This window comes from Heterodontus francisci, chromosome 10 (genome assembly GCF_036365525.1).
Source record: "Heterodontus francisci isolate sHetFra1 chromosome 10, sHetFra1.hap1, whole genome shotgun sequence".
NCBI classification, from domain to species: Eukaryota; Metazoa; Chordata; class Chondrichthyes; order Heterodontiformes; family Heterodontidae; genus Heterodontus; species Heterodontus francisci.
Window position 1 is genome coordinate 87,681,116 of NC_090380.1, and position 26,763 is coordinate 87,707,878.

The 26,763-nt window shown below is 40.6% G+C and overlaps 1 protein-coding gene across 14 annotated transcripts in view; it reads left to right on the forward strand.

Annotated features, from left to right (window-relative positions):
* The first annotated feature begins 366 nt into the window (after positions 1-366).
* The window catches only part of LOC137374607 (fibronectin type III domain-containing protein 1-like), a 323,625-nt gene continuing 297,228 nt past the window's right edge, over positions 367-26,763 (forward strand). For all 14 annotated transcript variants that reach the window (XM_068040959.1, XM_068040964.1, XM_068040968.1 and 11 more), the window contains exon 1: positions 367-482. In XM_068040959.1, coding sequence (XP_067897060.1) covers positions 404-482 — 79 coding nt within the window. In that variant the 5' untranslated portion in view covers positions 367-403. The remainder of the gene's footprint in view (positions 483-26,763) is intronic.

Below are 26,763 nucleotides of genomic sequence, written 5' to 3' on the forward strand. Positions count from 1 at the left end.
ATTTCGCACAATAAAGATTAAACGTAAATAAAATGTGAGTGAAAAAGTTTTGGATTGCGCGCGTTGCGAGCGCTGTTACAACAAGGAGGTTTATTTCCACACAGGCGCATGTTTTACATGGATTTTAGAAATACAATCTCGTCGGTTCAAAACTAATTATTTTCTCTCAATTAGCATGAGCTAGCAAAACCAATCTATTACAGCAGGGAGTTGGCAACAAGAACTTTAACTTTTACGACTTTCGAAAGGTTGCCAATTTCTTTCCACAGCTTTATGTGTGTGACGGCTAACGACGCGGGATCTCCTCCCACCAGAGCTGATGGTGCCTTACTTTTAAGTTTCAGGCTCATTACTGATCCAGATCGCTAAAAGAAAGCTTCACTTAATCCAGCTCCTTCGCGAAATGTCTGTCAAATTTCTATTCGTTATCTTCGGTGGGATTGTTCTAACCTTGGTGGATAATGCAAGGATTTTGCAAAGAGGTAAGCAATGTGCCCATTCCAGTAAAATGGTGCAATCTGGAATTGCTAAAAAAAAATCTTCTTTTATAAAGTTCAAGCGTTCAATTTTTTTTTTGCTTTTTGTCGCCTCACCTTTCTCTCCCCTTCTGCAACTCGGTGGGGCACAGTTCCACTATTCATTTGTGAATCTTGATACTGAATGTTGGCAGATTATTTGGTTGCTGGAGACATCAGTGCTGAGCACCATCCTGTCTTCTTTGGACTTACTTCCCCTTCCCCACCCCTAGATGTACAAACACTTCCATCGTGGAGGTCGATGGAATCAGAACCCTAGTTGATTTTCACCTCTGTAATCCAGGGTCACCAGAGGCCAATTGTAGCTCTCTTACAGGTGCTCCACTGAAATCAACTAACCCAGCATAGAATGTGAACTCAGCCTGGGACCTTGCCAATCTGTATGGTTCAATGGTTCACTTCTGAACAACTGGGGGAGTTATATTGTATATATTTGAAATGAATGAAAAAATACCTGTGATCTGTTCTTGAAAAATCATTTAAACATGTAATATTACTTGAACTTTATTTAAAAATATGTTGCAAGATTGCGCTTTTCACAGATTAAACTTAATACCTTAAATTACCCTGTGCTGAATTGCAATTAAAGGTGAGGCTGTGATAATAGTATTTTACTTCAAATTTGTGTTAATTATAAAAATTATCATTTAGATGCCTTGCTCAACATGCCCCCCACATTTATTTGCAAGAATTCAGAATGTTTGGATCCTGAAAACCTTAGTATATTGGAATGGCTGTGTAAACAGATTAAACAGTGCAATCTATTTGAATACTGGACCATTATCAAACTGAAGCCAAATCATTAAAGTCTATTACAACTTAATCAATTATCAGGGACTGATCATTTCAGAGTTCTGTCTTTCATTTGGCAGCAGTGTTGTGGAGGAAGTGCTTATTGACGTGAAGCATAGCAATTATGGGGAATGTACTGCTTTTCCCCCCCACTTCTGACAACTAGAGTCAACATCAACGCTCCTAGGTCAAGTATAACATGATGCAGAGGTGTACTCAAAATCCTACATCGGCTTAAATGTTTCAATCATTGTGGAGTCTTTCAGAGAAATTGACAATTTGGTGCCAACTAGTGCCGAATCCTGGACAATATTGCATTGTGGACACATACCATTGGTTTCAGACTGCCAAAATTGGGCTAGATTCAGGGCCATTGCAACCAAAAGAGATATGAAATTTTCATCCCATTCAGTCTGGGCTGGATTCAGATAGGAAAGTAATGTGCTAACTTATTCTGCATCCAGTCTCCATGGATTTGTTAGGTAAAGACAATAACTTCAAGTCACAAATTCTGCTATATTTAAACTTTGTTTTTGAACCATTTTACCTGTATGTAATAAATAAAATTTTTGTGGCTCCCTATTTGTCAAGCCTATTCCTGTTGTCATAATTTAGTAACACTTTTGTGATATTGGTAACACCTAGAAGTAACAATAATGCTTAAACTGTAATGGTAGCTCCTGCTTCTATTATTTTTAATGGGCAACACTAAAAATTGCTGTTTAGCCCCCCCAGCACTAGTAGTGCTGTGTCTTTATTGCCCAGGTCCATCACAATAATGTTCTGTTACAACTAATGTAGCTAAAAGACATACCATTCAGTGTTCCAATTCACTTCTTTGCAACCGAATGTAATAACCTTCCTGTTATAACCATATATTTATCTACTTATCAAAGTATTAATCTTGTACTTATACAGTGTTTCTCCTAGATACCTGGAAACACTTGTACAACTCATAAAACGTTTATCTTTTTTCTGCATACTTTCTGAATATTGTGAAGAAAGGACGCTTGTTCACATTTCAGGCAGTGCTTTATCAGAATTGAATGCCTGTAATATCTTCCAGTTCTGATGAAGGGGCGAGCCTGAAATGTTAACATTTTCCTTTACTTCACAGATGCTGCCTGACTTGCTGAGCATATCTAGTGTTATCTGTTTTTGTTTCAGATATCCAGCAGCTGCATTGTTTCCATATTTTGATAAATTATGTAACTCTGTAACTCCCAGCAGGGAGCCATGCTAGAAAAGAGCATGGGTCAAAAAACTGGTGCTTCAATTCTGTGGCTCTGCCTTCAAGCTACACTCCCTTAGAATGTGGCTGCCTGCTGGGAGTGCAGGATTGATTGATTTGCCCTATCACAGTGTTGTTCAAGAGAAATCGCTGACTAGCCGCAAGTGTGGCTACGCCAACACAATTTTAGCCATGTGCAATAATCTTTGTTTAAAACACTTTACATTCACTCAATTCAGATCCAGCAGACAAAACCGGTAAAGGTACTTCACACGTGTATTACTTAACAAACATCTAGCATCATTCAAATGCCCAAGGAGGTAAAGCACTTACAATGATCAAAAATCATTCACACACATTTCTTTTTGTTTTACCATTTAACTAACAAACCCACAGAAAGGTTAAAATACACCTGTATACGCAATGTGAATGAGTATTGAGATCATATACCCAGTGACCATTTCTATTACCCACTAAGAAATGCAATGGGCCTCATCTGGATTATATAGCGTTAGGGACGGCCACTTAGTGGTTATGTTACTGGACTAGTAATCTAGCAGTCTGGAGTAATGATCCAGAGACATGTGTTCAAATCCCACCACGGCAGCTGGGGAATTTAATTTCAGTTCATTAAATAAATCTAGAATTTTAAAAAAGGTAATATTAATAATGGTGACCATGAAACTGCCAGATTATTGTAAAAATCCATCTGGTTCACTAATGTCCTTTAGGGAATGAAATCTAACATTCTTTCTTGGTCGAACGCCAGACTCACAGCAATATGATTGACTCTTGACTGCCCTCTGAATTGGCTTAGCAAGACACTTACCCCTGTATTCAAGAAGGTGGCTCACCAGCACCTTCAAGGGCAATTGAGGATGGGAAATAAATGGATGCCAGCAATGCCCATATCCTGTGAATGAATAAAAAAATCCCAAATATCCACATGTGGTCAGTCGAGAACACATTTGACACCACTGCCCTATATCACTCTTCAAATCATTGCTGAGAATGCACAATTCAAGGCTAAGCTGCTTGTAATTGAAAACTATTCATGTCTTCCATTGCAATAAACATTCAGTTTATAATACCCAAGTAACCAGCGATAGTAATAAAAATTAAATGAAATCTCATCATGGCAAACAGAACTCAGTGAAAATGATTCCTCTATCTCTCATGAATAATTTTTGCATCGTACACACCAGGGCAGGCTCAATTAGTTCAGAGATATAAATGGGCTTTCAGTCTCTATATTTACACCAGTAACTATAAATTATCATATCAGTTTATCTACTTCAAAATTGCCACACATGGTAGAGAAAGACTTGCATTTATATAGCACTTTTCACAACCTCAAAGACATTCCAAAGCGCTTTACAACCAACTAAATACCTTTGAAGTGTAGTCACTGTTGTAATGTAGAAAACATGGCAGCTATGTTTACACACAGCAAGGATCCATGCAGAGTATTTAGATCTTGACCAGATAATTTGTTTTAGTGATGTTGGTTGAGGAATAAATATTGACCAAGTCACTGGAGAAAACTCTTCTGTTCATCGTAAAATAGTCCCAAGGGATCTTTCACTGCCACCTCTGAGGGCAGAGGGAGTCGCAGTTTAACATCTCACCTGAAAGATGGTACCTCCGACATGCATTATGGCTTTAGTACTTCACTGAACTAGTACAATGCTATTTGTTCTAATCTGGTTCAACTTATCCTCCCCTTTACCTCCATCTCTTCATGCTGATATAAAGTTAGCTATGAGGGATAAAATTTCAATCAAGAAAATGATGCAAGCAGTCAGATTCAGACACGAGATAAACTAGGGTTGGTTAAATGAAAACTATTTCCTCTCAGACTGTTTTTGGACAGAAGTGAGAGTAACTATTGTTAACCGTTAGTTTTAGTTCAGATTAGTTCAGCCCCAATTTAAATTGATGCCCTTTGTACAAATGATAAATATTTGTCCACCTTTCCATCTCTTACCTTGCATGTATTCTTTCATTGTGTTGTTCCCAAACAAATCTATTCTGCACTGCACCTTTGCATAAGTCAGATAGAACATTTGTTGAATGGTATTGAATTGTAAAGTCTGCTGCATATGCCCAATGACACTACTGGATCGAAGGTGTTTAAACCAGCTTCATTAAAATCATGTCACTACAACTAGACTAATCAGGGCAGGGATGAGTAGTTAACTCAATTAAATTACAGCTGTGGTTCAGTTGGTAGCACTCTTACCTATGATTCACAAGGTTCTAGGCTCAAGCCCCACTTGAGCACAAAAATCAAGACTGATACTCTTGTGCAATACTGAGCTATACTGTTGGAGGTGCTGTCTTTCAGATGAGATGTTAAACTGAGGTCCCATCTGCCTGCTGTGGTGGATATAAAAGATCCCTTGGCATTATTTTGAAGAAGAGTAAATGAGTTATCCCTAGTGTTCTGGCCAATATTTACCTCTCAAATGATATCCTAAGAACAAATTTATCCGATCATTACCACATTGCTGTATGCAAAATTTCTTTTACATCATGTAGACAATGTGATTTAAATCTGAATTTATCATTGTAGCATGAATAGAGCTCCAATTTGTCTTTCTGTTCTTTCTCTCCCTCCCTTCCCTTTTTTATATTCATAATTGAGCCAAGGAAAACAAAATCATGTTCAAGCCAACTCTCTATCTGGCTTGGCTCAAAATTACAGAGAAAAAAAGGCAAGTCATCAGACAAGTTTTGGCAATTATGGACTTTCCTTCAGTTCGTGTTCACAGTATATTATGAAATACAGTACTATACTGTATAGGATTAAATAAATATGATAATGTGATACAGAGTGAAATTTAGAGAATATTGCACAATCCATATTATTAAGAATAATGGACTCCGAATGATGTACTCCATGGAAATACATTTAGCCTTTAACACATTTACTAATGTTTAATGTTAATGGAAGTGATTTCAAGTCTCAATGTAATTATTATCACATTTCTATTTCAAAGTTTTCAGTTTATATCAAATTATATATTTTCAATTTCTGTTGGCTTCAGTTTTGGCTATAATGGACCTCTGACTTATTTAGACTCTGCTCCACTTTGGCAATATCCTGTTCGCTAATATTTGTTTCCTGGGACCAGTATTCATGAACTGATGGTGGACCTACTGCGGGCCAAAGCTATGCATGACGTAACTGGCACATGCACAGGCAGAAGGATAGAATTTACAAAAGCACCTTTCAAATTGGTGGTTACTCCACCAAAGCTAAAAAACTAAGTCTGGTATCACAAGAAGGAGTGAATTACCTTGGGTCCTTTCTATTGCTCTGCATAGCTGTATATAGAGGTGTGTTGGCAGTATTCAGCCAGAACCCCTCTGGCTCCGAAAGCTGATGTGTGGTATAATTCCTCTCTTCAGACTCATGTCCAAAACCGTACTTTAAAAAATACAGTGTCTTAAAAACATGGATTCTTGACTGTAGTTCAGTAATAAGCATGCTACATTAGGTGAAGAACATATTTTATTTTGACATTTTTGTGGGGATGTGGAAGAAATTGCTTCAATCCTACTGCAGATGTGCCAATTGTCAGAACAGAGAAAATAAAGTGGCCAGTAAAGCAGCAGCGGCCAGCACTAGACTTTTTATAATTAATTGCTAAAGTTGATTGGGGCTGCGTCAGTAATCTTGATTGAAATACAATTGGTATACTGGGTACAATTATCGCTTAATGTCTTCATCGATGTCATGCCTGGTAGGTTACGCACACGCACCAATTTAAGATGCAGTTTGTTTGATCAGTGTGACTTGAACAGAAATGAATCAAAATATAGGTTTCATTTTCATTATTTTTATACTGGATATGGAGAAGTATTATAAATGTATGATGCTAGTATTATCTGACATGAAAATATAGAGGAAATATTATTTGCCAGTGTATTAATGCAGATTTATATTTCAGTGTTGTGGTTGATTCCACAAGGCATGAACAATGACCGTTCCAGACATTTATCAAATTGAATTTATCACCTGGCATACTCCTACTTATTCTGTTTTACATAACCAATCTCAGACTGAATTCAGTGAATAATTGTCCCCCTCCCACAACCCAGAAAATTGTCAATCTCTCATCACTACTAACTCTCTGTAATCATTATAAAATTAATTGATATTAAATATCCAAAAAGTGAACAACTCCAATTTTTGTTCAGAGATCTACAAACTTTTCAAATCTGATTTATGATAATTTGGTGTTCAAAGACAAAACTGTTGACATTGAACATTTGTTATGGAAATGTTGCTTCCCTTTTCCATAAATATAATCTTTCTCTTTGTATGTGTGAAGCTGAGCTACCTGTCACAGCTGATAGCCTTGGAAATGTTACTTCATTTTTGATATTGGAATTATGGAGACAACATATAAGCTGATGAAACTGATTACTTAGCTGTAAGCATTCTCGATTTTTGGAGTGCACTTAACTCAAGGTATCCAAAACTTCACACATGGGTATAATTTGTTTTCTTAAAAGGACTTCAGTGGGAAAATCACCAAAATAAAAATTAGCCTTTGATTCTGGCAAACTTGCAGTCTGGCACTCTTTATTTCCATAAAGCCTTATTAATTTTCAGGCTTTTGTTTTAGGGATAATGTCATACAGATGGATTTAATTCTTGAATACAACCTGGATTTTATGCAGTGGTGGGGATCCCAACGCCAGGCTAGAAAAATGAGGGGTCCCTGCCTCGGCTGTTTGGGGGATCCCTGGCTACATTTAACAGCATTCAGGCAATTAACTGCCCGGCGCCGGGGTCCCTTTCCTTTTAAGGAAGGGGGTCCAACCTCCAATCAGAGGTTCCAGCAGCACCATTGGGAGTGGAATGGTGGCGACTGCTGGTACTGCAGTAGGCCTAGCACCAGGAACAGCCATGGAACCTCGGACTGCAGGTAAATGGGTGTGGGCTCACTGGGGCCAGTCAGGTAGGCCCCGGTAAGCAGTGGTGGTAGGGGAGATGGTTGTTGAGGGTGGGGTATGTTGGTACAGGGGTGATCTTGTCCTCCATGAACCACAGGTTGGCCAAGCAGGAGAGTTCCCCTCGCCCACCTGTCCACAGGGAGGCTGCCTAGTTTCACTGGGGGACCTCCCGACATGGCAGAGTACCCCCCACTGCCCTTGCAGTTGGTTAAATGCACTGGCAATGAGATGAAGCCATTAATTGGCCACTTAAGGGCCTCAATAGGGAAGGCCGTTCTCAACATTCCCCGCCCCACCTTAATCAGGAGGGAGTCGGGAAGGCGACGGGCAGTCCTCTCACCTCCTGCCTTCCTTCCTGATTCTACTGCCCCTCCCCCACTGCGTCTCAGCTCCTGATGGGAGAATTAAATTCCACTCATAGGCTTTGAAATTCCTTTAGGCTTATTTTCAGACCTGATTGGGCTGTGTGCACTGAACCCTGACTGACTCCCAGTCAGGATGCCTAGCCCTGACCTGTAATTGGCTCTTCAACCTTATTAATATGAATTGCATGAGCTCCAGGTGCTTGTCACACTTCCACAGGCAGTTCCATTTGAAAAAATGAATATCAGTCCACTTGCCTTGTTAGCAGCAACCCAAAGTTACGTGTCAGGAAAAGGGAGAGGTGTTAATGTTTGGGATATTGTGGAGTCGGGAAGCACTCCTGATGCACAGGAGCACTTAGAAAAAACTTAGTTAAGAACCCTGAACAGAGCAGACCTGGCTGCTGCTGTGCTCACTTGAAACCAGTTTCAACAAGGGGATCTAAAATAGGCATTAGGCCCATTATTTCCATATGTGATGGGCCTATTGCTTGCTTTAGCCATCTGGGACATCTGCAAAGCCACCTCTTCTAATATGGGGGCCCTTGCAGTGAAACCCTGACTGAATTGACTTCAGACAGTAATGGTATGAGTTTGAAGTCATTTTGAATCCCCAGCTTACTTATAGGTGCATCATGGAGATAGGTTTGGAATGGTATCATTGATAATGTGGCAATTTAGCATGGGTATGATTGAACTATAAGTGAGGCATGTCTTGCTGTGAGGAATTGTGTAAAGAAGACAGTTCTTTGATGCCTGTATAAAGAAAATGAGTGAATTTAAAGAAGTCACTCACATGTTAATGTAAATATGTTTTTGCTCATTCAAATTCATAATTGTAAAGCAAGCTTGTAAATGTTCATTTCTTGAGTACTAATGGTACTATTTGGCTATGTTCCTGCTGCAGTTTATTTTGCTTTTACCATGCCAGACCAGAATGTACCATTGAGCTTTACTGCAGATGGAGACAGTTGCAGTAAGTAGTATGAGAAATGGAAACATTAAAGCAAATGTCAAATTATTCTGAAGGTGAAGGGAAATAAACCTCACACTTTTTTTTAGATGTTGTACTGGTTCAAGTGCTCATTTAACACTGAATCAAAAGCTGAATGTGATTTGCGACGTGTTAGAAAATGGTTGGCTATTGTTGCTAATTGTTGTCAGCTGGAAGTAGTCATCTGTGCAATCCCACTATGGGCAATGGAACAGAGACTGGTTTTCACAGACATCACAAAGAACAGGATATAGTCTGTGAAAATGATTATCAGAATGGAAAATAAACTTCTTGCAATTTTGGAAAATGCTTTTAGTTCAAGTGCATAATGAAACAAATTGTGGGTGTAATTTTTGGATATAAAATAAATCATTGTCTCATAGTTTGAAAAAGTAAATAATTAAAAGTGCAAAGAACCTACCACTTGGTTAACATAACCTGTTCTTGGTCACAACTGTCGCTTTAGGTTTACAGTTTACCAAAACATACCTACTGCTGTCATTATTTGTATTGACTGCTGTTCAAGTCCATTATGGTAAACTAAAAAAATATCCATCAGATGATATTATATCCCCAGATCATTTGAATTCAAATCCCCAGTACTAATGCTGAAGTTGTGTACTGTTCCTGATGGGACATAACCTGAGTAAGTTCTGGCCATTGTGACGTAAGGATCGACTTCACTGTACACCCGAGAGACAGTGCCAAGGTGGGCAATGAGACTGATCTTTGTTAGTAGAAGTTATAAGTAATAAGTTGATAAGTCCAGGCCTATCAACCTTACAATGGGTGCCTTACAGGGAACCAGTTTCTTCATCCAAATGTATCTTGAGATTGACTTCTGCTATGGCTAATTTTTTTGAATCTTCCATTTCATACCATTTCATATTCCATGACCAATGTGCTTGTACAACGAATTGAAGTTAAATAAATAGAAACTTCACCATTCGGGTAAAATCATATTGACTTTAAAATATAATACATGCACAGCAAAAAAATAACAATAGCTTAAAAGTGTTTAGCTGGTTTTCAATAAATCTTCTTCTCCAGTTAAGTATACGCTCAGGATAAGGGTGATAGATTATACAGTGAGTTCTGTGTGAGTGTTATGTCGACTGGGTCAGTGAGAGAACTAATGTTCTACACATTGCTTCAGTAACTGTTTTGCAGCTGCTGTGTCTCTATGGAAACTGTTGTAGTGAGGACCTTTAAGATCATTATTAGTGAGATCATTTTCCTTGTAACATCAAATTATTTTGACATGTTTCAGTGAGAAAACAGTTTTAATTTGGCTGTGCGCAGTATTAAACCTTACTTTACTTTCCCCAAATAGTACAGACAATTGTTTTCACAAATGCAAGGTTGCTGCTCGGTATTTTCATCAGACGCTTCATGCGAAGCTATGATACTTTTAACATAAATCACATGATAGCTAGTTGACAACGATCTGAGCCCACTGCAAACACTGCTGCTAATTTGGCACTAAATTGATAGTCTCAGTCAAAGAGGCCACATAATAACTGGTGGGGAAATGGAAAAATGGTGCAATATGGGATGCACTTCTGAGGTTGAGGCTGAAGTGTCCTGTTGAAGCAGTGTGCAAGGAGGCATTGCTCTGCATCTAATCATGCTATTCAATACCAAGGACTGCTTAACACTGAATGTTGAAACTGGAAAGTCTTTCATCTCCAAACACTAATGTCCATTACTTTATCGCAAAATTCACAAAAATTAAAAGAAATAAATAACAAAACAAACAACTAAAAAGCAAACAGCTGTATTTCATTTTCTTTCAGTCAGTGCACAAACACATTTGCAAATGATCCCATTATCAGATTTAAACAGAAAATCTACTTTCTATCATGCATGTCAATTGTCAGCACTTCGGGTGGCCAGTCCATGTGCCAGCCTGACAAAATCAGAGAGGAACAAGCACCTCTCCCCTTAATGTCACTCCTACCACTAATAGAAGTGGCTCTAGGCCTGAATTCTCATAGAACTCTTGTCTATGGTATGTAACAGCACTTCAAGTATTAGCAGGATTTGGGTATGAGTGATTGAGAGAGAGAGAAGGAGGGAAGTAAAGGGGGAAAGGACAGAAGCTAGGAGCGATAGTTTGGGATGGGAAAGGGAATGTGGTAGTATTAACTGTAGGGTGGTGAAAATGCTAACAATGGTGAGGTGTGGGGTGCAGGAATGTCAACGTTCAACAACAACTTTTCAAACAATTGGATATATATCTGAAATGGAGAAATTTGCACGGTTATGGGAAAAGAATAGAGGATTGGGGCTAATTGGATATCTCTTTCAAAGAGCTGGCACAGGCACATTGGGCCAAATGACCTCTTTTTGAGCCATATGATTCTGTGATTAACTTTGGGGAGACAGAGGTCATGAATAACTGTGTGCAGGCAGCGGTAAGGGAAGTGTGCTGACATTACCTGAAGGGAGACAAATAATGCCGGCATCAACTGGGGGGTGAGGGAAAGTAAATACCAGTATTCACCGTGGGAGGGAGAAAGAGTGCTGATGTTAATTAAGGGTGGGGTGGGAAGAATTTCAATATTAACTGAGAGAGGGAAAATTACTAATAATAACTTGGAAGGGAGGACAAAGGTAAATCCATATTAACTGAGGTGAGGCACAAGAAGATACCATCTTGAAGTGTAGGGTTGGGGAGAGAAGTACCAGCTTCAACCAAGTTGATAATTGAACTGAGAAGTGCTGGAGTCATAGTCATTTACGGCACAGAAGAAGAAGGCCATTCAGCCCATCGAGTCCACAGAGCTATGCAGTCATTACCATACCCCGACTCGATCCCCATAGCCCTGAAAGTCTATTTCTCTCAGGTGGCCATCCAACTTCCCCTTGATGTCATTGATCGTCTCCGCTTCCACCAACCTTGTGGGCAGAGTTCCAGGTCATTACCACCCACTGCGTAAAAAAGTGCTTCCTCATATTCCCCATTCATTTTTTGCCCAAAACTTTCAATCTGTGCCCCCTAATCCTTGTACCATTTGTTAATGGGAACAGTATTTCCTTGTATAACTTATCTAAGACTGTCATAATCTTGTACACTTCTATTAAATCTCACCTCAAATTCCTTTGTTCTAAGGAGAACAAATATAGCTTTTCCAACCTAACCATGTAACTAAAATCCCCATCACAGGACTCATTCTAGTAAATCTTGTCTGTGCCCTCTCAAGGACCCTCACATCCTTCCCGAAGTGTGGTGACCAGAACTGGATGCAATACTCCGTTTGGGACCTAACCAGAGCTTTATAAAGATTCAGCATAACTTCCCTGCTTTTGTACTCAATGGGCTGGATTTTAAGAGCCTGCCATCGCTCCTGGCGGCGAGCTCAAAAAATGGCTACCTGCATGCCAAAGAGTCACTGCAATCTCCCATGCGACAGCTCATTTAATAGCCAGGGCGGCCTGCAACACCACCGCCCCCCCAATCACATGGAGGGGGCGGGCTGTCTGATGCCAGCAATGGTGTCATCTGCCTGTGCGCAGGCGCTGGCGCCATTTTTAAAGGACAACCAGCCCTGCCGGCATATTTAAATTTTTAAAGATACAAAAAGAACATGAATATTGGTGGTATCGCAAATAGCGAGGAGGAAAGCCTTCGATTACAGGATGATATAGATGGGCTGGTAAAATGGGTGGAGCAGTAGCAAATGAAATTTAATCCTGAGAAGTGTGAGGTGATGCATTTTGGGAGGACTAACAAGGCAAGGGAATACACAATGGATGGTAGGACCCTAGGAAGTACAGAAGATCAGAGGGACCTTGGTGTACTTGTCCATAGATCACTGAAGGCAGCAGCACAGGTAGATAAGGTGGTTAGGAAGACATATGGGATACATGCCTTTATTAGCTGAGGCATAGAATATGAGAGCAGGGAGGTGATGATGGAGCTGTATAAAATGCTAGTTAGGCCACAGCTGGAGTACTGTGTACAGTTCTGGGCACCACACTATAGGAAGGATGTGATTGCACTGGAGAGGGTGCAGAGGAGATTCACCAGGATGTTGCCTGGGCTGGAGCATTTCAGCTATGAAGAGAGACTGAAAAGGCTCGGGTCATTTTCCTTAGAGCAGAGAAGGCTGAGGGGGGACATGATTGAGGTATACAAAATTATGAGGGGCATTGATAGATTAGATAGGAAGAAACATTTTCCCTTAGCAGAGGGGTCAATCATCAGGGGGCATAGATTTAAGGTAAGGGGCAGGAGGTTTAGAGGGGATTTGAGGAAATTTTTTTTCATCCAGAGGGTGGCTGGAATCTGGAACACACTGCCTGAAGAGGCAGGAACCATCACAACATTTAAGAAGTATTTAGATGAGCACTTGAAACACCATAGCATACAAGGCTACAGGCCAAGTGCTGGAAAATGGGATTAAAATAGGTCGATGCTTGATGGCTGGCATAGATACGATGGGCCGAAGGGCCTGTTTCTGTGCTGCATGACTCTATGACTATGACACCCCCCAAAATTTAGCAAATAAAATTATAACACCCCTTTCCCACCCCCCAATAACAATTACATTAACTATTTGCCCTTCCCCCCCCCAAACACACCTTTTAAATCTGACCTTCCCCACCCCAAACTGCACAAAGTTTAAAGTTCACCCCTTCCCACCATCCCCTACACTCATTACGTTTATTTGTCCCTGTCCTCCACCCCTCCCCCCACCCTCACCCCCTACACTGGAAATTTTCACTCCTCCCCCTCCCCATCAGTGTCACGCCGGCTTTCCCCAGACGGGGAATTGAAGGCACGGGCGTGCAAGCCGCCACACTGAGGATCGCGGTGGGCACTGCAGATTGCGGTTATGTTCGTTTAAATTTATTCATTTCATTGATTTAAATATGTAGATGCAGGTCCCATCACCCGGTGGCGGGGGTGGAGGGGTGCTGCCACAGAGCCTCCCCACCGCCAGGGGGATCAGGCCAGGCACTTACAGCGTCGATCTCCACGGCGGGCCTTTGCAACAGCCATCTTCCGGCTCCCCCCTCCACAGAGCCCAACGTCATGGGCTTGGTAAAATCCAGCCTAATGTCTCTAATTATAAAGCCCAAGATCCCATATGCTTCATTAACCTCTCTCTCAATATGTCCTATCACCTTCAAAGATCTATTCACATGCACCCCCAGGTCCCTCTGATCCTGCACACTCTTAGAACTGTGCCATTAAGCATATATTGCCTGTCCCTATTCCTTCTGCCAAAATGCATCACCTCACACTTGTCAGTATTAAATTCCATCTGTCACCTCTCTGTCCATCTGCTAGCCTATCTATGTCCTGTTGCAAGCGGTTCATATCATCCTCACTGTTTGCCTGATCTCCAAGTTTGGCGTCATTGGAAAATTTTGAGATTCTACTCTGTATTCCAAGATCCAAGTCATTTATTTATAGCAAAAAAAAGCAGTGGCTCCAGCACTGACCCTTTGGGAACACCACTGTCTACCATCCTCCAGTCTGAAAAGCAACCATTTACTATGACTCTCTGTTTTCTATCCTTAAGCCAATTTTATATCCAATTGGACACAGAACCTCCTATTCCATGAACCTCAATTTTGTTAACCAGCCTTTTATGTGACACCTTATCAAACACTTTCTTAAAATCCATATAAGCAACATCCACCGCACTCCGTTCATCAACGTTCTCTGTTACTTCATAGAATTCAATTAGATTAGTCAACCATGGTCTGCCTTTTACAAATCCATGCTGGCTATCCTTAATTAACTCAAACGTCTCTAAGTGTCTATTGATATTTTCCCTGATTAAGTAAGGTATAGCAGAGTGCCAGTATGAATTCTACTCTGTATTCCAAATGTATGAGGAGGAGAGAGCATCTGTAAAGGGGTGACGCAGTATGGTGTCTTTGTGAACTGGATTCAGAGAGGGTAGAATGCTTCTGTGCACTTGGGTTGGGTCCAAAGGTTTGGACACGGAAGACTATTTGGTCTTTTGCAAAAACGAATATCAGTTTGCATTTCCTGAAGTATAGAGGTATTTAAAATTAAAATATTTGTAGACTGGATCGCTTGGAAATGTATCCCAATTTTTTCTTTTGACATTTGGATTTGTCTCTTTTGTCTTTTGTGTAGCTTGTTATTTTCTCCAGTATAAGTGATGGAATGTTGGATTACCTACCACTTAAGTTATTAAATCCATGTTTCTACTTGTTTTCACATGCAATAGATTTATGATCGGTTCTGTTCTTTGGTAAGCATCGCTTTCAAGGCTGTGTCAGTCTTTTTGAAGCTATTGGCCAGTGATTGCTTGTTTTCTAGATTAGCATAGAATTGTGCAGTGTAGAAGAAGGCCATTCAATCCCTTGTGTCTGTTCTCGTTCTTTGAAGAGCCTTTGTGACTTCCTTGTTGTATGCCCATAGCCCTACAAATTCCTTGTTGCATAACTTTTACCTCCTCTCCAAACAAAAGCACAAAAACAATTAGGGGGAGTTGGGGATATACCAGCTGATATCAGAACAGCTCTTTATTTAGTATCCCCAAGTTGATGCTTACAAAATCATCCACCTTCTCAATACAGATGAGACAAGTTTATAGTAAAGTTGGATAAATCAAGAAACACATTATTTATCCACTAGGTGGAGTGTTCATCAGCCTTGTACAGGCTCTGGAGTCAATTCATATTTGCACCCTTTTTAGAAAAACTAGTGTAGCCTGATGCACATTTCTTGCTTTACTTAAACTGGATACATACACAACCCTACATTTTGTCTGTACATAGTTCCCTGCCAATATGAAAGGAATATTGAAACCGAGTCTTATAACCATTGGGACTCGAAACTTGCCAATGAAAAGAATGTTGTCAGATTTTCAAAACAATTTTTGTATAATCTTCAATTGTAGAAGGAATAAGATTTGTTGGGTATAGGTGGCAGTGTCCAGAATGATTGTCTATGGAGATTTAGCATGCTGAGATACTTTTAGAAAGCATGCATAAGTTTATGTAGAGTTAGCAGGAGACTTTGCCTAGGTTTTTGTGTAAATTCATATTGTAGATGGTTTCTGATAATGTTAGGGACTGAACATTTAGGGAAATAGTGACATTTTAACAAATGCATTTAGAAAAGAATTAGATCACCTGGAGTTCCAAGAATGAATCTTTAATTTTAACATCAAACTGTTGGACAGCACAGTGGTGCAGTGGTTAGCACTGCAGCCTCACAACTCCAGTAACCTGGGTTTGGTTCTGGGTGCTGTCTGTGTGGAGTTTGCAAGTTTTCCCTTTGTCTGCGTGGGTTTCTGCTGGGTGCTCCAGTTTCCTCTCACAGCCAAAGACTTGCAGGTTGATAGGTAAATTGGCCATTGCAAATAGCCCTTAGTGTAGGTAGATGGTGGGGATGTGGTAGGGAATATGGGATTAATGTAAGATTAACATAAAGGGGTGGTTGATGGTCAGCACAGACTAAGTGGGCTGAAGGGCCTGTTTCAGTGCTGTATCACTATGTATTTTGAAACTTGTCAATTTTTGTCTGATTCTGCTCCTCTGAAACACCTTAATACATTTTACTACATTAAAGGCACTCTATAAATGCAAGTTGTTGTTAGAGAATTTTAGGAAATACTGCTAATTGGAAAACATAATAAGTTTATTTTGCTTGATAAACAAATATGTTAAAGATTTCATTATGGATAAGTAGTTTAAATTATAGCCTGAAAAGGATGTTAATGCTTTGGAGTAGAATGTGAAAGCCCTGACCAAAATAATTCTGAGATTTATGACTCTTAATCATGAAGAGACATTGCCAAAACTGGATATGCTTTTGTTGGGAAGAGAAGCTTGATGCAGCAGCTTATGGTGCAGGTCTTAAAATGTTCAGAGGCATAGGAAATGTAGATCAAAGAGGCTTAGATTGTGAGTGCAGGACTATAAGACACAAGCTGCACATGAAAAAGACTATGCAAAAGCAAGGCATTTTGAACAGAGAGTTCTTTGAATATTTTAGCTGATAATACCTTTTTTGACAAGCTATGCCTTGCCCTACATTCATGTTTGCAAAAATGTTACATTCTTGAGAGTCTTTTTATTAATTAAAATGTTGTCAAAGTAAATGTCATGCACTGTATGAAGGGTTGAGGATAGACTATTTGAATGAAAATGTATACTTGAATTGATACCATATCAAAATGATGAAGACTAATTTTGATAAATTAGAGGAGTGAGCCTATATGGGAGATGGTCTTCAACATGTACAAATGCAATGTCGTGCATTTGCGGTTGAGAATTTCTAGGCATGTTTATACTGAGGGAACACGAATACAAAAGCGAAATACTGCAGATGCTGGCAATCTGAAACAAAATCTGAAGAAAATGCTGGAAATACTCAGCAAGTCAGGCAGCATCTGGAGAGAAAACCAAAGTTAATGTTTCAGGTCTGTGTCATAGGATAAAGTTGCTTTGAATTGATTCCAGGGTAAAAATGTTTACGCATGAGTTTGCATTTGTGATATAATTCTGAGTGATATTTATTCAAAAACAAAAAAAAGTCTATAATTATAATCCAGATTTCATGTTGGTTATTGGTACCAGGCTCCTGATTGCCCTTTTCACAATGTTCTTCAAATAAAAAAAACTTAAAAAGAAAAAAATTCTAAAGCAAATATTATAATTTGAGAACTATAAATGATGAAGCAATTGACCAGATTTTTACTATTAGAATTGATTTTATTTAAAGGAACTAGGAAGCAATACTGATACCAGAGTGTCTGATGGATTAGTGGCATTTTTATTTCTTAGCAAAACATTCATTAAAGACAGTATCATAGAATAGTACAGCACAGAAGGAGACCAAATGGCCCATTAATTCTGTATAATTTTGTATCCATGCTGTTATTTCCCTTTTATCCCATGGGCTTCAGTTTGCTAACAGCCTAATATGTGAAATTTTATCAAAGTGCTTTTGGAAGTCCATATACATAAGATCATAAGAACTAGGAGCAGGAGTAGGCCGTCCAGCCCCTCGAGCCTGCTCCACCATTCAATAAGATCATGGCTGATCTTTTCGTGGGCTCAGATCCACTTACCCGCGCTCTCACCGTATCCCTTAATTCCTTTATTGTTCAAAAAGATATCTACCTTAGCTTTAAAAATGTTTACTGAAGAAGCGTCAACTACTTCACTGGGCAAGGAATTCCATAGATTAACAACCCTCTGGGTGAAGAAGTTCCTTCTTAATTCAGTCCTAAATCTGCTCCCTCTAATCTTGAGGCTATGCCCTCTTGTCCTAGCTTCACCTGCCAGTGGAAACATCCTCTCTACTTATATACACAACATTTCTTCATATAACTTCTAGAAGCTTCATTTTTACTAAGAATCTACATTGCATTTTATAAAGGGTTGGTTTATAGTTTAAGTATAAGGATTTGCCATAAAGAAATGAGAAAAGTTGGTGATTAATGGTTACTTATTTCATAATTGGACTCCCAGGTCAAAATTGCTATTGTAGACTTAAAAGCTGATCTGAACTATAATTTGGCAATCTCACTGGTGTTTTTATAGTTCTGTTTTAGAAGCAGGCAAAGTATTTATGCCAGAGTTGAGGGATGTCAGTGCTGGAAAGTACAATATTTTTGAATCCAGTATTAACATTTAAGCAATCTTTGAATTCAATACATGGAAAAGGTACCTCTCAAATGTACATTAACACCGGTCTCACAGGGCCACATTCCTACTGCACCATTTTGACATTTCCATTTTCCACATCAGCCATTATTTTGGCATCTTTGAATCAGATTCTCATTTTATTGACAACTAATGAAAAACTATAGGCAGATTTGTGCTGAAGGTTTGTACCAATTAGAAACTAGGTTGAAACAATCCGAACTTTATTTTTGGCCTTTGAATCTAGTGCTGTCATCTCATCGGGCGGCACAGTGGCGCAGTGGTTAGCACAGCAGCCTCACAGCTCCAGCGACCTGGGTTCAATTCTGGGTACTGCCTGAGTGGAGTTTGCAAGTTCTCCCTGTGTCTGCGTGGGTTTCCTCCCACATGCCAAAGACTTGCAGGTTGATAGGTAAATTGGCCATTATAAATTGCCCCTAGTGTAGGTAGCTGGTAGGGAAATATAGGGACAGGTGGGGATGTGGTAGGAATATGGAATTAGTGTAGGATTAGTATAAATGGGTGGTTGATGGTCAGCACAGACTCGGTGGGCCTAAGGGCCTGTTTCAGTGCTGTGTCTCTATAAAAATAAAATCAGTCTGGGCGGAATTCAAAACTACAATCTCTGAGGTGAAAGGACAGTATTCTACCTCACTTCAACATTTTGTCCACTTTTAATCTTTGCCAAATAAATTACATTTTCCATATTCCAACCTTTGAGGTTCTAAAATCATCTTCTGCTAGATTATCTATGGTACAAATTGGGGTCTGTTGCGAATATTTAAAGATTCAGTGGGAATTAATATCATATGATTAGCTATTCTTGGAACATCAAGCAAAGAAGTAGAATTCATTGGAAGACGGTAGTGACACTAAGAAGGTGGTTATCAGCATGCAGAGCCTTTTGATGGTCTCTGCTTTATGCAAAGTCTGCTGTGAGAACCAGAAATAAGAAGAAATGTAGCCTTTTTCTCCATAGTCAAAGAAATATCATTTCACATAGCAGGCCTGGCCTTGGTTACATGAATAACTTATTAGGCCACAAGTTAATCATAAAAAAGTCCATTGCCTATTAAACCATATGTTTGGTTACCAAGCTGCTTAAATTCCTAGACCTATGTCTTGCACTCCATTCGAACGTTGGGTAAGAGCTACAGTGGATGCAAACATTTACCGGGTGGTGGAACCACTCTGTCTAAGATTCCATTTCATATGCAGTAGTTTCTAAAATGAAAAAGGGATTCAAGCCTGCTTGTGCAACATCCAGTCCTGGGTGTGCTGCAATTTCCTCCAAATGAACATTGAAGCCATCATCTTCGGCAACTGCCACAAACTCTGTAACCTTGCCACCAATTCCATCCCACTGCCCAGACATATCTCAGGTTGAAACAGACTTTTCAATGCCTTGTCCTCCTACTTAACCTTGCATTGAGCTTCTGATTCCATATTCTCTCCATCAGAAAGAATGCCTACTTCCACCACTGTAGCAGCACCAGTCTTGTCTCCTATCTCAGTTCATCTGCTACCAAATGTCCATCCATATTTTCTTTACCTCCAAACTGAACTATCTGAATGCTCTCCTGGTCAGCTTCACATCTTTCACTCTCCATAAACTTGAACTCGAAGCAAGCTTTTAGTTGCCCTTCCTAATGTTTGTTCTTTGGCTCAGTGCCAAGTTTTGATTGATTACTCTTCTGTGAAGCACCTTGAGCTGTTTTCCTATGTCAAAATGCTATATAAATGCAAATTATTGTTTTTGTTGCTTTCATGAAAAACATGCTACGCTGAATGATGATTTTTAATTCATCGGTTGGAAACCTGCATTAAACCTGTAAAAAGGAAAGCTGGAATCCTACATTCAACTTTTTAAAAAATGGCAGCTAAGATGGCTACCACAATTTGCATTGAAATACCTCACATTCCAAGGCATCGAAGTCTAAATAGCTCTCATCCAGAACAAAGGCTTAACAGTTGAGTGAATTATCTGGTATCGCCCTCATTAGCAGTACATTCAAAGCCATCTTGGAGCATTCACACTAGTGGAGATGAACCTCCAGGAGATAAACATTGAAACAATAAGACCTGAGAGAGATTAAAATTCTTAGACTTGGATCTCATTAAAGTGAAAAAAAGAATACACTGACAAAATCATGTGACAGTCTCCTCAGTCTGTGTGAAAACTTGGAGTTTCTGTTACATGTGGCAGACAAGCTTTGAGAGCTAATCAGTGCAGGACCCCAGTGGGGCTGTGTGTGTGTGTGTGTGTGTGTGTGTGTGTGTGTGTGTGTGTGTGTGTGTCTCTCTCTCCCTCTCTCTCCAGGTAATACTTAAAGTTACAAACCCTGTCTGCGATTGTGGAATTTCCAAGTCTGTCATTGATACAGACAGAGACCCCGGGGGAGAAAGCCACCTACATTACTATCTCCAAATAAACACTGAACTAAGGGGACCTTCTACCAGCCAGGAACTTCAGGATCATGACTTCAGCCAGAAGACAACCAGACCCCAAAGACTGTATATTATTTTTGTTTGTTCAAGACTCTAATCCAACCAAAGTATTCTTCATCACTCTGTAACCTGTGTGTGTGTGAGAAAGTTGGAGCGTAGTTTATTATTTTTACTTGGATCAGGTTTATATTTTAAGTACAATAAACTAGTCCTTCTTGTTTAAACTCAAGAAAACCTGTCCTTTTATGATCATAACACATAAGGGGTTAAAGACTCACTGACTTGGTAAGCACATACACTGTCTAAAAAGGAATAAACCCTGTTACGGTCAAACAAGGAGAGGGACAAGAGGGGAGCCTTTTGACCCCTCCTCACCTGATCGTAACATTGTTGAAAAAAATATGTACATTCACCTTAATAGCTGAACGAAGGAAACCTTTTGCTCAGTCTCTATCCATTTTTGGGGGGCAGGGGAACTTTTGCACTTATCCCAATTGTTCAACTTATTTTCACTGAAAGTTTATATGTTGTTCTACATTATCAGAATAAAATGCTGCTACTGTCAATGCTTAACGTTTAATAATTTTCAAATAACTTGCTTGTGATTCATATTTTTATAAGAATTTATGAAAAAAGCACGATGCTTAACTATGGGAAAAAAATCTCAAAAACTTAGGAATTTAACAAAAAACATTATTGTGATCAGGAGCAAAGACCAACATTGAACATTGCTAGAATATTCTGTTAAGTTTGCAGTGTGACAATCTGGTCATATGTTTACAATTACATTTTCATTTGGAGCAAATGTGTATGTAAGGCCACGATTTCTGCTCACAAAGCTAAATGACAATTCAGAAAATGTTATTAGATTAGTAAGGAATAAATTATAAACATAGTAAAAATAGGAACTTCATTTCTTCTTTCATGTTTCTCAGCTTATATAGTCTTTTTCTGAGATTTATTATGCTTTCCCCCTTTTATTGCATTTGTAAGTAATTTCTGTATAATGCTTAATATTAGTATAGAGAATGGAATGGTTGGCACTGTAGGCTTCTTTGAGTCATCCAAAAGTGGTTAACAGACTGTGTAATTCAAAGGCATGGACTAGACAATATTGATTTTTTTTTTGTCACTTCCCTTTCACTGCGCAGAATGGAATGCTTCATTTTCACAAAGTGCTGTACCAAATGTGCTGGGGAAAAATACTTCCAAAACTTATTCCTGTTAAGCTCTACTTCTGAATCTGCAACTTTCTGGTCTAGCAGCACCTGCACTGATTGGCCAGAAGGTTATAGATTCTGTGCTATCAACACCAGAGCTAGTGCGGATAATATGGTAGCATTTCTGCATCATATTCAAAAAATATTATTCTTGCAAAAAAAAATGTGTGCGCTTCACAGTTTGCTGTCGTGTGAATTATATGATGTTCAATTACATTATTTTTCTTCAAAATATTCATCTTGATTTGAAACACACTCCTTATTAAAAATGAGTTCTTCAGCTTTCAAAAGGTCAGCAGTGCAGCTGGTGTTGGGACGATCAACACAAAAAAACTATTTGGGAACTCTGTTTTCATTTGTAAATTGCGATGATGTAAATGATGGTGAAACACACTTTTGTGTTATTTGTATGTACTTTTCCCATTTCTTCTTTTTTGGTTCACGAAAACCTTTTGCAAGGCCACTCCCCTTTAATATAACCATAATAGAATTGCACAAGGCATTATATCAATTACCAGCAATAACATGCTTATTAGTGAAGCCATTGATGCAAATCGGAGAGAACATTAAAGCTCGAAATGACCATTACCCTTTAACAAATTGTGATCATAATGATAAAACCCAGCACTTGTGATTTTATGAAGTCTGTAACTACTTTATTGTATTGGGCCAAGGATCCTACGTGGCCCTTAAATTGTAGCTTTGAAAACATTCCAGTCGCCTTTGCTACTCGGGTGCTTGTGATTGATTACCCTGTTACTTCAACAATGGGCCATCTGACATCAGGAAGTTGTTTTATTGGCTGATTGCCAGCCATTGACTGCATAACTTCACAATTGTCATTGTTTGTATAAATATATATTTTGTTTTCACTCATCAATAAAGTAGTATTGTTAAATCGATTTTTTAGAGGTTGACAATAACTAGTCAATTAGGAAGGCTTTTGGAAACCAAAATCTGTTCGACAGGATGATTGCACATACCTTCGCACTGTCGTCAACGGCACAGTACGTCCCTTATGAGAATTGCAGTTGTTGAATTCAGTAAATAGTCCAGACAAGTTTTCAAAATGTTACAGTTCTTTAGCAATTCTGTGTTCTTGACACATTTTTATGTGAATAGCATTCATCATTTTCTGAAGCACTGTTTAAAAAAAAAACCCATGGGACATCTGCAAATTATTGAGTTTAAAGGAGAGAAAAATAACTTTCCATAACACTCCTAATTTGACAATTTGGGGCTGTAAGATGGAAAAAAATAAGATTTTAGGCTTGCTTTATTCTGGGGAAAAAAGTAAATTTTACTCTTTCAGAATTAAGTATAGATGCATTTAAGGGGAAGCTAGATAAGTACACAAGGGAAAGGAATGGAAGGATATGTTGATGGAGTTCAATTAAATAAGGTGGAAGGAGGCTCACGTGGAGCAGAAACACTGGCATAGACCAGTTAGATGACTTGCACACTGCTTAATAGAAAACTGCTAGATGACATAAAAATTAATTTCAATGAAGTAATGGAGAGGCATTAAATGTACCTGGAGCAAGCCCACAGATAAGCAAAAGGCAAATAATTGGCTGAATTTGAACATTTGGACCCACTCACAGCAGGGGAGGCTGGCAGAGGTTCGGGAACCTGAAAGATCATGGAGCAAGTTTTTCTGTGGTTCTTTAACTGAGGTATGGCATTAGCATCCTGCTTCCATGGTTTCCTGAACAATCAAAATGGGTGAGTATGATCATGACACGCACCTGACTGTTGAAGCCTCAGTATTTAAAGGGACCCTGGCAAGGGCAAGAATGGAGCCATTCTGCAACTGGCAAGTGAGACAGCAGCTTGAGTGATGGAGTCTTAATGAGGGAACTTTGCTCCTGGTTCTCTGAAGCATTGTTGGACATTATGGTATGGGTGGATGGGAGAAAGAAGTCTCTCTCTGAAATGAAGCAAGCATGGGTGGAAGTGGCTGAGGAGGTGAGACAGCAGGAATGTGCTCCCTTGCTCATGGATACAGTGCTGCCGGAGGTTCAATGACCTCATCAGGGCAAGAAAAGTGAGTCACATACCGCATTGAACTGCCAAACCACCAAGATTGGCTTCCCCAGCGTTTCCCTGTCCAGCACTCCTTAGACAAACACACCTTACCGATCCACCCATTCCTCCCTCTCAAGGCACCTCCGCACATCCCAATCTGAACAGTCACCACTGACATTCTTCCTCATCTTTAGTGCCATCATGCAGTCACCCTCTACAAATGTTCTCCTTGTCTCCCACAGGTTCTTCAAATGCCCCTCAGGAACAGGTGCCAGAGGAGAAGGAAGACTCCTCAGATGAGATCACGCACTCTGAGGATCTCAGTCACACGTATCAGGCACAACCTCCACAAGCTCTGATACACACACTTCGGTGGAGCCTCCAAGACAGGTATCTGGGTTGTCACATGGTGAGCCACACATCATAAGTGAACAGGAGCAGATGCTAGAGGCAGAAATAGCAGTGCATAGTCTCCTTTGGAGGGCATAGGACCCTCCAAGCTCTGCTTTAATGGGTGCTGTTGCCGAGCCCAGGGGATCATCGACCAAGAGGACTGTTCTGGAGCAGCAGCAGAAAATATGTGAGGTTCTGTCAACATTTCCAGAGGCACTGCGCACTATTGGAGAGAGATTGGAGGAGACAGTCTTCACCATGAGTGCCATGATGGCTCAGGCCTTCACGCTGATGTCTACCTTCATGGAAAGAATGGCCTCCTGCATGGAGAATCAGACACGGCATGCCTCCGAATGCATGCTGGCCCTCACCAATGGCCTGAAAACTCAGAGCAGAGTTTAGTGAAGCTGCTGGGGCCCCTAGCGCCGGGCTGAAAATGCAGTGGCACCCCCTCCTTGGCCATTCGGAGCCCCACCCCCACGCTCTATTTAATGGCACTTGGGCAATTACCAGCTTCGCACCAAGCTACCTGTTCCTTTATAGACGGGGATCCTGCCTCCAAGAGCTGCCAGACAATCAGAGGGCTGGCAGCTCAGTAGTATTGCCAGCGCCACCAGTAACTGTGGCTACTGCTGGTGGTACAGGAGGCCTGAGACCAGGCCTAGCGCTGGTGACCCAGACCTCAGGTAAGTGAAGCAGGTCCCCGGGGCCAAACCGGCAGGCCCCAGTGATTGCGGGGGGAGGGAGGGTGGGCTTTGAGTGCAGGGGGAAGGGGGTTCAGGGAGGTGGGTTGGGTTGTTTTCCCACAGAGGCCCCCACCCCCCCAAGCACACAGGGAAGTTGCCTCCCCATGGCAGGGGGGAAGAGGCCTTTGAGTGACTGATACTAGGCCTCTTAAGTGCCTCAAGTTGCCTCTGGGCAGCAAGGCCTTCATTTGCCTTTCCCGCCCCCGACTGAATTGCGGTGTGACGGGAAAGGTACTCCGCCTCCCACCTCCCGTCGCAGTACTGTGGGTTCCCCATCTCCGAGCCCATCTCCAGGGGGCCCGTTAAATTCAGCCCTCAGTCTGCCACTTCAAACAGGATGGAGGAAAGTCTCAAATTGGCTGTTCAGTGCCTCACTGAAGTGCAGCAAAGTGTTCTTCAGCTCTTGACCAGCAGGGAAGTGCGGGTGGTCCATGAGAGGAAAGGGAAGATGGAAGTGGGGACTCTGCTCAAAAGTGCTTCCACGCTTGCCCCCGTGCCCCATCTCAGTCAGAGCCCATATGCTGCCACCTGCCCCGATGACCAAGTCTGCCCCTGGAGATGGGCAGTCTTTGATGGGGCCCCCATCGGCTCCAAAACCTAGAGGACATTGGCCACAGTCAGAAGGGGAACAAGCGGTCTGCCTCTAGCTCTGCTGAAGCCACAAGGGTGGTACCACTTGGGAGTAATAGAAAAAGGAAGGGAAAGACTTTGTAGTTTCACAAAGGAAATCATTTGGGTTGCTTAAATTGTCATTTTATTGTCCAAGTTGATGCACCATAAAATTTATTTCAAGCATCCATTGACCATTCATCCACATTGTTGCCCGTTGTCTTGCCAAGTGGCCTTCAACATTGAGGAAAAATGTTATGGCAAGAGTATAAGATGGGAAATGGATGTCAATGAGAAGAATAGATTGTTGACTGTGGGACTGCTTGGTGTTGGGGGCTGAGGGGGCACAGCAGGTGCCAGCTGGCTGCACTGCCTCAGATTAGCTGAAGCGTGCCTGAATGAGTCCACCCCTGGCATCCCAGCCACCTAAGTTTGCAACTGCAGGTACCCTGGCCACATCAGGTTCCTGCTCCTCCCCCTTCCTCCACTTCCGAAGATGCAGAGCTGTATTCACCTTCTTCTTCCTCCTGCAGCTCCAGTCCCCTCTGTTGTGCAAGGTGCGGTACCTCGCTGATGCAATTTATCTTACTATTAATCAAATCAACAACAAATGTGCATTTTTGTGAGGAAGATTTAAATGAGAAGATTAATTGATTGACTTACTTTCTCATCACTATGTTGAACACTGATTTAGTGATCTACCTGGCATTGTTTTTGCTTGTGTAAGTACTCAATTTCTGCCCGCACACTTGATGTACGATGAGGAGTATTCCGGATAGGTGTCCATCTGT